Here is a 13,456-nt window from a genome sequence, read left to right as displayed (position 1 = left end):
TCCTTTTGTAAATTTTATAGACGCCATCATGATATAGTTGATCGTTATGGAATATCCATTTCTCAGATAAGAGCGGATATGACTGTAATGTCGTAACCATAATATCTTTCTCTTTTCACAAATGTGACCTACTGAATTAGACGTAATACCGGTTTTTTCTAACATGAACAACACGACAGGTGCCATATGTGGATCAGAATCAACATACCATGCTTTTATTTATAGTTAATTCAACTTTGTGTACCACAGAATTTTAGTTTCACGATGTGTATAAGTAATTTATACATACGTATGTTTAAAATACTAAAAACGAACATGAAACCTCTTATTATATTTCATTTATTCATGCTTAAAAACTCCTAGTATCCTCATGTTTCGTTTTCTTAAAGTTTATAGAGTTTTGTTTAATTTCGTTAATGACAAATCCTTGTACTGTTTGTTTCAAAGCCGGTCAATATGTAATAACTCTATCATTTAGTCGGTGTTTGATTTTTAGGAATAAGAAGGTGTGTTTTGATTCCAAACGAAACTATTCTACAATGGACACTAAATGACACAGAAATAAACAACTATATCACATACGGACTTCAACAATGATTTAAACGCATACCTCATTGTCAACTATAAAAGGCCCTGAAATATAATATGTAAAGCTATTTAAATGAGAAATTACCGGGTTTGATTAAGTACAATTAGTTTCGATTTTTAAATTGTAAATAATCAATAAGTAATTCATCAAATATATATTGTCAGTTGACGCATGTCCAATTATTTTATTAACAACAATGTAAATCCATCGCACCAAACAAATCAAAAGATAACATTAGATTTTGGTAATGTTTTTTGTCCATAGCTTATCTAGAAATCTGAATTTTTAACGTATCCCGCTTGTTTACATTGAGACGATGTCGAGGCCTTGACTTTGATCTTTTATATCACAAATCGTTTATTTACTTTTTAAATGACCATGCTTTCCTTTGTAAGACGCTTGTCATTATATATAGTGTATAATACCTTTGTGACAACAATGTTGAATTTTTATTCATTACAATACTTCCTTTCAAAGCCTTGTTTACTAATCGGATGGGATTTTAAATAGTGGACATATGATTGTTGAAATAGGGTAGTATTTTACGTAAATATTTAAAAGCTTATGTCCAATGAAGTTTACTTAGAACATTCAACATAGCTTTTACATTGGTAATTTTGCAATAATACATTAAAGGTAAGTCTTATCATTCGTAAAGTAAAAAAATAACATTAATGACAGTGATGTTTTGAGTGGTGTAGTACACGTAGTAATGTGTACATATACCCTGAAAATGTATTTGGACATCCAGTAAAAAATGGTCGCACCACTAAATTACTCTGAGTGCATATATAGCAACATCGGCATCTGGAATTTGCAACACATGTGTTTGTTTATTTTATCATCTTAATTCAGAGCGACAAATATGCATTGCAAAATCAAGCAAAGTTAAAAACAAACTTTGAGCATTAAATGCGTTTTCCATTTTAAATATCTACGTCATGTCATGTCAGTAGAAATTACTATAGTATCTGCAGACTTCTATTACAATTATTTTTTCAGGGTTTCACTTAAAATTAACAGAAGTTGCAAATTGATTGGTTTCATGTTGTTACATTGGTTACAATTTTCTTTTTATATTGATGACAAGTTGTTTTACTTTCTTTAAAAAAAGATTTATTCACAATTCCAGTGTCATTGTTATGATGGTTACACTATAGTGACATTTGTTTTCATAATGAATAGAAAAGCTTGGTTTCATTTCTGACATTTCTTTTTTAATAGGCTTCAGTTACAGGGTTTCACTAGTTACCTTGTAGTAACACTTTTCTACTCTTAAAATTATAGTCTGGAAATTGCTTCAGTACATTTTCCGGCAATTTTGAAATTGTACATGAGAACCTAGTTGAATAAAAAATCGGACACTCGAGCAGCAACGACCTCTGTATGTATTGTTTCTAGTACTTTTTATAAAAGGAAAAAAAAATATACTGCGCGTTTCCAGATTTTGAAAAAAAGACTTTGTCTTCGTACATCTTTACGTCCAGTGATAAACATTTTATGCATTTTCAGATAAAAAAACTAATTCTAAATATTTATACTATTAGAATGAAGGTCCAGCGGTGTGAACTAAGTTTATGGGATGGAAATGTGGAACGCCACTAGTTAGAAAATGAGTGGACATTGGATAGTGACATAGATTAGGCCTTGGAAAATGTTATCTACGAAAAAAATTAAATAACAGAATTACTGAACTCCAAGAGAAATTCAAAACGGAAAGTCCCTAATCAAATGGCAAAATCGAATGCTCAAACACACCAAACGAATGGATCACAACTCTCATATTCCTGACTTGATTCATGCATTTTATTATGTAGAAAATGGTGAATAGAACCTGGTTTTATAGCTAGCTAAACTTCTCAACAACAAAAAAGACACTAGGTACAGATCTGAGAGTACTCGCAGTTACAGACAGATAGTTCATAGTCACTTACAAAAAAATAAAAAATATCATGCATCTAAGACTAGATAATCAGCTTATGGTTTCTAATATAATTTGCTAACGCCAAGTCCATTATTTAATAGATCATGGCTATTTTGGAGTATGCTAAAGGTTTATTTAATTCATTTCTTGGTAAATTGACAACATGATTTGGAAATATTACAGAGTCAAGGTTCCATTGTGCAAATTTACTGATAATAAATGTGTATATGCTCCAGGTACCTGTTCAAAGTAAAAAAATAGTAACTGTTTTCCGTTCAAATGTAGAATCCAGATGTTGATATAAAATGCAGATCTCGTAATAAAACCGAAACTTAAATTTTCATGAATAACATACATAATAAACAAGCCAAAGATACAACAAAAATAGTTCACGTTGACAAAATTATTTATAATAAAGACATGAAATAAAAAGTAAATGTGGTATGATTTCAAATGAAACAACTAGCTGTTCACTCATTATTTTTGTGCTGTGCTTGTTACAACAAAGATAATCAAACACATTATGTATGCTAAACTGAGAAATTTATCAAAACTAAATGTTCTCTTATTTACAGATTAACTCCAAGCCGAAGTTTGAAAAATGAAGATGAAAAATAGTGGATATGTAGCAATTATGATACTGATGGTATTGTTTTTCAGAGACAGTTACTCGGTATCATACACGAATTTTGACGCGTTCTTCAAAAATATTACCGGTGGAAAAAATATAAATATGCGACCAGTTCTTGACCATAAATCGAAAGTGAATATATATATGTTTTTTCATTTAATATATATCCAGGAATTCAATGAAGTTGAAGGAAAACTAAGTTTAACTGGATACTTTAGCATCAGCTGGGTTGATCAAACTATATTTTGGAATAGCACAGAAAACGAAATTGACATAGTTACTCTCGAAGAACATATAATTTGGAAACCATCTTTTATTATTGGAAATTCATATGACGGTGTAAAATTTATTCATAAAGACGATACTGTTATGAGAGTACAAAGTAATGGTCTTGTCACGTGGACCCCAGGAGATAACTATGAAGTTGTCTGTAATGCAGATGTTTCGAGGTATCCATTCGATACACAGATCTGTAAGCTTCAGATTTTACCATGGGGATATACCAGTGAGGAAATCGATGTGATACCGATTTACGATTCTGTTGTACAGTTTTGGTTCAATCCACAACAAACCTGGCAATTTATTGAATCAAGCGTTGCAAAAGATAAGGACATTCAACTCCTAGAATTTTCAATGACACTGAAACGCAATCCCATGTTTTTTGTTCTGAATCTTATTCTCCCCATTTGTGTGATGATTATTTTGAACATTTTTGTGTTTTTACTTCCACCAGAAAGCGGAGAAAGAGTTGGATATGCTGTAACTGTTCTCTTGGCAATCGCAGTCTTTTTGACTATTTCATCTGACAATCTACCTGCAACTTCAAGTCCACGAATATCTTCCATATCTCTTCTTCTATTTTCCGATGTTGTCATTAGTGCTGTTATTGTACTAATGGTTATCTTGAGCTTACGATATTATCATCGAGATGATAATTATCCAGTGTCTACATTTATGCGGGGATTTGTAAATGTTTCCAGAATACTACGCTGTCAAGTGTGTTGTTGTATGAGAAAAAAAGAAAAGTGTAATGGAAAGGACAACAAAGAGAACATTAAATGGACCGATGTCGGAAAGGAGATTGACATTGTATGTGGTATCTTTATTATTGTGGTAATTTTAGTTGTCAATGCTTTGTATATCATAGATGTCACAGTTGGACTTCCCGGATTGGATTAATGAGATGTCGTTTGTTATATGATTTTGATTTAAGCATATCCTGCAAAAAGACGTGGATTAGACTCGATGGACTTTATGATATATATAAAACTCCTTTGTTCTGTGTTAATTGTTTTCAACACAATGAACATCTTTAAGGGACAGTGATGCTCAAATGCTCTTATAAAAGAGGGACGAAAGATAACACCATGGCTAAAAATGAAATAGACAAACAGACAAACAATAGTACATAAGACAAAACATAGAAAACTAAATACTAAGCAATAGGCAAACCACCAAAAAAATGGGGGTGGTCTCAGATGCTCCGGAAGGGTAAGCAGATCCTGTTCCACATGTGGCACCGTCGTGTTGCTCATGTTATTACCAAACCAAATTAATAGTCTAATTCGGTAGGTCAAATTCTTGAAAGGGGAAGGGGATTGTAGTTGCGACGTAAGGAACATATCCGATATCATCTGTGAAACGGTTATTCCATAACCATCTCGTGATGGCGTCCGTAAAATTTACGATGGGATGATTTCAACTTCCCCATTTTGAACTCTTGGTTTAAAAGCTTCCTTGTGAGCAGCAATCATCTATAAGGAAATCATAACAGGAAATATTAGCCTGGAATATCGTATCAATTTGGATATATATACTCCGTATGGAGGCGCTGCTGGAATGTTGCTACATAGAAATGGAAAGTTCACAATTTGGAAGCTGAAATCATCTCTTTTGTCGTAAAGTTTTTAACCGACCCTCATTGTCAATTTCTAGATGTAAGTCACGATATGAGGCATACTTAACTGTATCTGTTGTACCCTTTATCTCTAGTTCGATGGGATTGATGCGTTCAGCATTGTCACCAAATTTTGAATTATTTAGTGAGAGAACATCATCTATATAGCGGAAAGTAAAGTTAAAGGATATTGCTAACTTCTTATCTTTTTTTCCTACGATGTTCTTGTATGAATTCAGACTCATAATAATAAAGAAACAAGTCGACAAGGAGAGGGGCACAATTGGTTCCAATTGGAGTGTCGACAGTCTGTTAAAAAACCAAACATGACATAACAAATATGTTGTCAATCAAGAAATCAAGCATCTTGCTAATGCCGATTTTTTTGTTTGAATCAGAGTGATCCTTTACAAAGTAGGATTTATCACTCTCTAAGAGAAGATAACTGTATCTACGATGGCCACTCTTTTATATTACAAAGCAATACCAACTGTTTCAATTTGTCTTTTAGTTTGGGATTGGGAATACCTGTGTAAAGTGTAGGCAAGTCAAATATTTTAATACTATTGCAAGATGAAAGAGTTTTAGATTGTATATACTCTAAAATATCTTTCGAATGTTTAAGTATCCACATCTGATTCATTCCACCTCTAAAATAGGCAGTTTCACAATAACTTTGAAGCCCGGCTTTGATTGCTGATAAAATTCTTCTGTTAATTGGTTTATTTTTAACACTCATTCCTGAACATGTTTTTACTTCTCTGTTGGAGGAATAAAAAGTTGCCTATTGAAATATTTTTCGCATTACAGTCAGTTTCTGAGCTCCATTTTAATTGTATCATCAGACTTCACTCGTTACATTATGGAATTAAGGTCAGTGCTGATTCTGAGACATTTATTATTCTTTTATGTTTTTTTTTTAAATTTTATTTAAGTTGTATTATTCGGAATTTGGTACGACGTTTATTCTAACTGAACTAGTACACATTTTATAGGGGCCAGCTGAAGCCCACCTGGGTATACCATAATAATATTACTTGAAAACTTTTCAAAGTTTTATTTTACTTTGTGTTGGTATTTGTGGTATGTTATTTTTTGTTTTATCAAGAACTACAACTTGTAAAGAGAAATATCAAACTCAGGACGATGTGTTGCTTATCATCATAACCTTCGTGTGACCTCTATCTTAACATAACAATTCTTGATTGGAAGAGTTATATTTTCAAAATATCTCAGAAACTGGGTTGCAATCATGTTCTCCCCATGAGCGCGCTCCGCTTGATTTCACAAAATGTAGGTGCTTTAATTATCCAGGAAAATTGTTAGAAATGACAAATAGTTAAGTCGGTACACAAAAAATAAGATGGGTGTTTCAAAAATGGTAATCTATGTTCTTCTCGATATGTTTTTAGCAACGAATGGTACAGTACTCTAACAAAAACGCGCAACGAACGGTACAATATTACCAATTTCACAAACTGATGATTTTATAGAAGAAAATTATGATAATTTCAATGAACTAGGTTCGTGGATATATTCAGAAGGAAGATATTCCCACTTACCTGCATATATATCAGTTGTTATCTAAAATTGGCTTATGTTTGTATTGTCAAGCGTTTTAGCGAGTGTTTGCGACACACGTGTTTTTATCATTCAGTAAGTTCAGTGCGAATTGAAATGCGAATTTGTCAATCAATGTGTATGATTTATTTTTGTGTAAATATTGCGTACATAAATAAATATTATAGATATCATATATTGGCTTCTCTCAGCTTTCGCCTTAAAAGTGCACAATATCTTCAATCAACTGACTGTACGGTGGTTAATATAAAAATCTCATGTGGTATGATTGTCAATGAGAAACTCTGCACCAGAGACATAATGACACAGAAATTAACAAATTTAAGTCACCGTACGGTTTTCAACAATAAGTGAAACGCATACCTCATAGTCAGCAATACAAGGCCCCGAAATGCCAAAAAAAAAACCCAATGCAATCGAGAAAACGAGCAGCCTGATATAGCATTTACGATAGGTTTAGATTTTTAATCGGTAAATCATTAATAATTAAGGTCCAAATGAATCGCCCTTCACTAACTTTATTCTAGATTATGTTGCTTTAATAATATTGTTTAGGACTTTAATCATAAACCTGTACATTGCAAAGTCACATATTTGTAACGTTCGGAGGACGTGTTTTTTAACAGACTGTCGGCATACCAATGGGAACAAACTGTGCCCCTCTACTTGCCGACTTGTTTCTTTATTATCATGAGGCTGACTTCATGCAGGAACTTCTTAGGAAGAAAGATAAGAAGTTAGCAATATCCTTTAACTCTACTTTGCGCTATATAGATGACGTTCTTTCACTAAACAATTCAAAATTTGGTGACTATGTGGAACGCATCCATCCCATCGAATTGGAGATAAAGGATACTACAGATACAGTTAAGTCGGCTTCATATCTTGACTTACATCTAGAAATTGACAATGAGGGTCGGTTGAAAACAAAACTTTACGACAAAAGAGATGATTTCAGCTTTCCAATTGTGAACTTTCCATTTCTTAGTAGCAACATTCCTTACGTCGTGACTACAATCCCCTTCCCTTTCATGAATGTGACCTACCGAATTAGACTATTTACCGGATTTGTAATCACATAAGCAACACGACGGGTGCCACATGTGGAGCAGGATCTGCTTACCCTTCCGGAGCACCTGAGATCACCCCTAGTTTTTGGCGGGGTTCGTGTTGTTTATTCTTTAGTTTTCTATGTTGTGTCATGTGTACTATTGTTTTTCTGTTTGTCTTTTTCATTTTTAGCCATGGCGTTGTCAGTTTGTTTTAGATTTATGAGTTTTGACTGTCCCTTTGGTATCTTTCGTCCCTCTTGTAATGAAATTGTGTCAAATAGTACATTCAAATCAATTATTTTGTATTTCTAAAACGTTTACAAACACAGTTGTTCACATTGTCCTTTATTTTACAATACTAATTCTCGCATATGAATGTTACATGACCTATCTGGATTCGCACTATATATACATTGAGGGCTAATTTGAGCAAAGTATGTCAGTTCTGAGCTCCGACGGTAGGACTTTTCTGCGCTAGAGGTAGTTGTATCTGGGTTGAAAGTAAAATTTGAGGTGTACACACAGCCATTTTAGTCAAATGGTTTACATAAACCTGAAATATCAGGATGTAGATGGCATTGATATTGTAAAAGTTGTTCCATTAATTTTAATCGTGAAATTTGAAACGTGTTTTTTACTTTTACATGACAATGGCTGCACTCATGTGTAATACGCCTGTCACAACAGATAGTGTATTATACCTTAGTGAGAATAAAGTTAACGCTTTATATATTTTCAATACGTCCATTTAAAACGTGTTTACTCATAAGATGTGATTTTAATATGATGGACATAAGATTGTTTAAATTCTGTAGCATTTTATGTTTATGTTTAAATGCTTTTGAACAATATTGTTTACTTAGAACTTTCAACTTAACGTTAACATTTGGTAACTTAGCATTAACACATTTAAGGTACGTATAATCATTCTTAAAAGTAAAAAAAATATATAAATATTATTGTTGTGTTAAGTGGTGCAGTTCATTTAACATACATATACCTTTTAGGGTCATATATACATCCGGGATAAGATAGTCGCGTTAACACAACTGAATTTACTCTGATTGCAAACTAACATCTGCATCTGGAATCTAGTGTTTGTTCATTTTATCATCTTGAGGATTATGTACCCTTGTGTTGATTCAATGCTAAACATATGGAAATTTTATAGAAAATCTGTAGCCTTTCCCCTTGTACTCTCATATTTAGCAATTCGATGTTTGGTTGAAAGAGGATTATTGCATTCAGTGCTAGCAATGATTTACTTAAAACAAGTTTATAAATTTAGATATTGGTTAAAACAAATATAAAAAATGGACCAATTCAAGTACACCTTTGAGGGTGTGCTCGACTTTAATGACTCAGCATGAGGTGTTTTGGAATTTACAGCTTGTTTATTACTTTTTGTAAACAACAAACGCTAGTTGATCCTAGAAAAAAGTGAGTATTCTATATTCAAAATTTTATAACAAAAATCTCTGTATTTAAGTCTGTGGATTTTCTACAACAATTTGGTTTTATTTTCACCAAATTCTCTTTTTCTACTAAATGCATTTAAACTATAAATAATAATGCTTTGCACGAAGTTTCCCATTGATATAAGTACAAAATGGTCCATCTCTATTATTCATTATCTTTGCTGTTTTGATACTATTTCAGTTTGAAAATTTCGTAATTGACAGGCCACGAAGGGGTCATAAACCTTAATCAGTAAAGCGAAAATATGTGCACTGCAAAAGCTAGTACATTGCAATTAACATTTTCTGAAGCATGAGATACGTTTTAATTTGATATATCTATGTCATGCCATTCCTTTAAAAATGTTGGCACAGTGTTTCAGAGTTAATTTTTGTAGTGTTAACACAGCCATTTCATCATTAAGGTCAAGCTTTGTTAACTGCAGAAATATTTAATAATAAGTATATAGTGTATAGATGTTTAAGGTATCAAGGCAAATACTCGTCGCTGTTATAAATCTATATATTAAATATGAATCCTGCGTTACATTTAAGGTTTAGTGGCAAATAGTCGACAATGGTTACCCTGGTATATGTATGGGATAATTTTTTTGGCATTCCTACCTCAGTGTTTTGTTACGTTCTGTTTTGAATTTTATTACAAGTAACTTTTTTCAAGGTTTCACTTCGAATTAAACAAATCTGCAAATTGATTGGTTACATTGGCGACATTGGTTACATTTTCTTCTAATGTTTAAGACATTTTTTTCTTTCTCTTAAATAGGCTTCGGCTGTTGTCTGTTATATGGTCGGGTTGTTGTCTCTTTGACACATTCCCCATTTCCATTCTCAATTGTATTCATTCACAAATATAGTTGTATGGTCATAATGTTTCAACTATGGTAACATTTAGTTTCAATGCAAACAGATAAAATCTTCAAATAGCTAGGTAACATATTGCTTATAGTAATTTTTTCTTAATTTGATCTATTTCTTTCTAACAGGCGTCGTTGACAGGTCCAGTTACAGGGTTTCTATTGTGACATTAAAAATACTTCATTTATGATTTATTAGTAAGTGTAACAGTTTAGATATTTTCCATTTTAGTTATAGAAATGTTATAGAATGAAATAATTACATTGAATACTATATATAAAGAAAATGTGTAAATGATCGACAATAAGTTCAAATCTAAAACAAAAACCCGTGTAGATATCATTTCACAAAAAGCTTGTTGTTAGATGTAAGAAGACATGTAAATAAACATGTATTTTTATCCATCAGATGAGTTAAGCCTTTTTCAACTGATTTTTATAGTTCGTTCTTATGTTGTACTGTTATACCACTGTCCAAGGTTATTGGAGGGTTGGGATCCCACTAACATGTTTAATCCAGCATCATTATGTATGTATGTGTCTGTCCCAAGTCAGGAGCATGTTATTCGGTGGTTGTCGTTTGTTTATGTGTAACATATTTGTTTTCGTTCATTTTTTGTACATAAATTAGGCTGTTAGTTTTCTCATTTGAATTGTTTCACTGTGTCATTTTGGGGCCATTTATAGCTGACTATGCGGTATGTTCATTGTTGAGACCGTACGGTGACCTATAGTTGTTAATTTCTGTGTCATTTTGATCGAGTTGTCTCATTGGTAATCATACCACATCTTCTTTTTTTATATGAAAATAAATGTGTTTTCTTCAGATAATAGACAAAGCAGTTTGTATGTAGTATTTCATAAACTTTTAGTACAAATTATAGTTTTTAACTGGGAAATAGGACAATAATAGCTGGCCAGACACGTAGGAAATTAAACCTTTATATAAGATAAGTAAAATAAATCTTATGTTGGTATGGTTATCGTAGCATACTAAGAAAAGGTTCTTATTCTTGTCTTCAAGTAATAAACAGGAAAATCTTTTTTAAGGGTGACGCTGTACAGATAATGGAGAAATGAAAGACATGTGATATCGGGTCAGTGTCCGGTTATTAACCAAGAAGAAATAAATGAAGGAGGTCACTAAATTTCAAAATTAGAGGATGAATGGAGAAAATATCAGACGTTTGTAATTCAAAAGAACATGTGATAAAAATTTGAAATACCATAGAAAAGGTTGGGCGTCATTAGATCTTTAGAGGTACAGAAATAAAGACTTATTTTGAAGAACTTCTGTCTACACTAAACTGTAGTCAAGGTTAACGTGTGGTAATTCATTAGTAACATTCTGGCGTGTCACAAACAAACAACTTGTAACGTCAAATTTAATTGGCCGAAAGATTCAAATACAAATCAAAGTGTTCACGTAAATTGACACATGTCATCGATAATGGAGTGTACCATATTTTACTAGAACCTTACAAAGTTTGTTTACTGCTGTATCATGGCCTGATTTTCAAAAAGTAGGGTCGATATATCCTTGTGATGTTTTTTTTTTATTTTGTAAAGTTCTTTATGCAAAAACACAATTAGCATGGCAGGATTTTGCATAGTACAAGGATAATTATATGTGCCACACTTCAACTGATAATTACATGAACCACAAGATAAAAGAAACCCAACAAATAACGCTTATCGTCTTGTGCAAGTGATTGAACATAATTGACGTACTATTCCTGAAATAGGGGCTGATCCAGATATTCTTAAAAGAAGCGTTCAACACAGGATAAAGGGGGAATAAGGTTCCATCTATGCATATGTCACCATTCATTCTGATTAATCATATAAAAGGGGGACCCAACTTCCGGAATAAAGCTTGGTGTCTTTGGTGAGTTTTCGCAAACACTAGGTGGATGTCATTTCTGGTGAACGTTTAGCCCCATAGAGTTTAACCATCCATGTAGTCAACATTCATATGTTGACTTACAATATAACTGATAGGTTCATTTCCTGAAGGAAAATATGTTCACAAAATATATAGCATTACAGCATAACTCGTATTTGGCATACATGTTTTTAATTTTTCAATACTCTTCAATTTTAAAGTGAATGTGCCTTCCATCTGTTTTGGTTGGAGCGGCACTGACTTAACATGTACTAGATTTCATCGATTTCCACAACCACAAAGAGAATTTTGTCAGCACTGTACATGTATCAGTCCGGATTTTTTTAGTGTTGACATAAAATATCATTGATATATTTGTTTTGTGAAAAAGATAGTGTTCGAGAAAAATCATGGCCATGATTTAGTATATCAACGGTTGTTTGTTTTTGGAGTATGAAATATGGTAATTTTATTCACGATTTGGTAAATTGACAATATGATTGTGACATATATATATATTTGAAAAACTAAGGCTTTTCTACCTTAGGGTAGATTACCTAAGCTGTATCTGGCAAAACTTTTAGGAAATTTGGTCCTCAATGCACTTCAACTTCGTACTTTATTTAGCCTTTTATAACATTTTTTTATTCGAGCGTCACTGACGATTCTTTTGTGGACGAAAAAAAGTTTGGCGTGAATATTAAATTTTAATCCCGGTATCTTTGATGAGTTTATATACTAGTATTACAGAGTTGAAAAATGCTAAATGTACTGATACAAAAAAATAATACGAAAAATGTAATAGTTTTTTATATGCTACATGTACCTATTCAAAATATAACAGATTAGACCTGTTTTTAAACAATTGGGATCTAAATATTGATAGAAACATTTATTGTTTCTTACAAATTGCATATCACGTTATAAAATCAAATTTTAGGTAATTTCTTGAATAACATTTATATAAAACAATCCAAAGATATAAAAAACAAATAGTTCAACTTGGCTAAATTATATTTATTGAAGACATGAGCCCTTTACTCGCTGCTTTTTGTGGAAGAACACGTAGCAGCTGTATATTCTTGTAAACTTTGCGAAAATAAAGCCATCTTAATAAGAATTATCATATACTACAACATAATATTGGAAGCAAATTTTAAAAAAGGCATTATATTCGTTATTATTTTTGCCCAAGCGATAGTGAGGGATAAAATACCACGAATATAATACCTACCCATGTTAAAACTGCAATGTGTATAGCTTGCATCAATTATTTCGTTTCTGATTAGGACAATTAAGGTTTTCTATATGTCCGATGTATATGAGTGTAGAGCGTTTGTGAAGGCTCTGCCATAAATCCACCTTTTAAGCTAGTAAACAATCAGACGGCTGACAATGTGTTTTTTCAGATGGAGGGGTTTTGAACAGCATGAACGTTGTCGTATCTATGTCCAATATGTCAATTGAGAATTGAAACACATTGAAGTCATAATATAATAACATGTGCATCATTAAAGAGTTTGAAAGTGTTTTAAGGTATTGCAATATATTAAATGCATGTCAAT

General features: G+C 32.3%; 1 protein-coding gene across 1 annotated transcript; it reads left to right on the top strand.

Moving 5' to 3' along the window:
* Positions 1-899: 899 nt before the first annotated feature.
* On the top strand, positions 900-4,471 carry LOC139512394 (neuronal acetylcholine receptor subunit beta-3-like). The gene is made up of 2 exons (XM_071300003.1): positions 900-1,225; positions 3,089-4,471. The coding sequence occupies exon 2, from the start codon at positions 3,115-3,117 to the stop codon at positions 4,321-4,323; it is 1,209 nt and encodes a 402-aa protein (XP_071156104.1). The 5' UTR covers positions 900-1,225; positions 3,089-3,114; the 3' UTR covers positions 4,324-4,471.
* Positions 4,472-13,456: the final 8,985 nt, after the last annotated feature.

Source organism: Mytilus edulis, chromosome 2 (assembly GCF_963676685.1).
Source record: "Mytilus edulis chromosome 2, xbMytEdul2.2, whole genome shotgun sequence".
Taxonomy (NCBI): Eukaryota; Metazoa; Mollusca; class Bivalvia; order Mytilida; family Mytilidae; genus Mytilus; species Mytilus edulis.
This window is presented reverse-complemented; position numbering and strand designations above follow the sequence as displayed.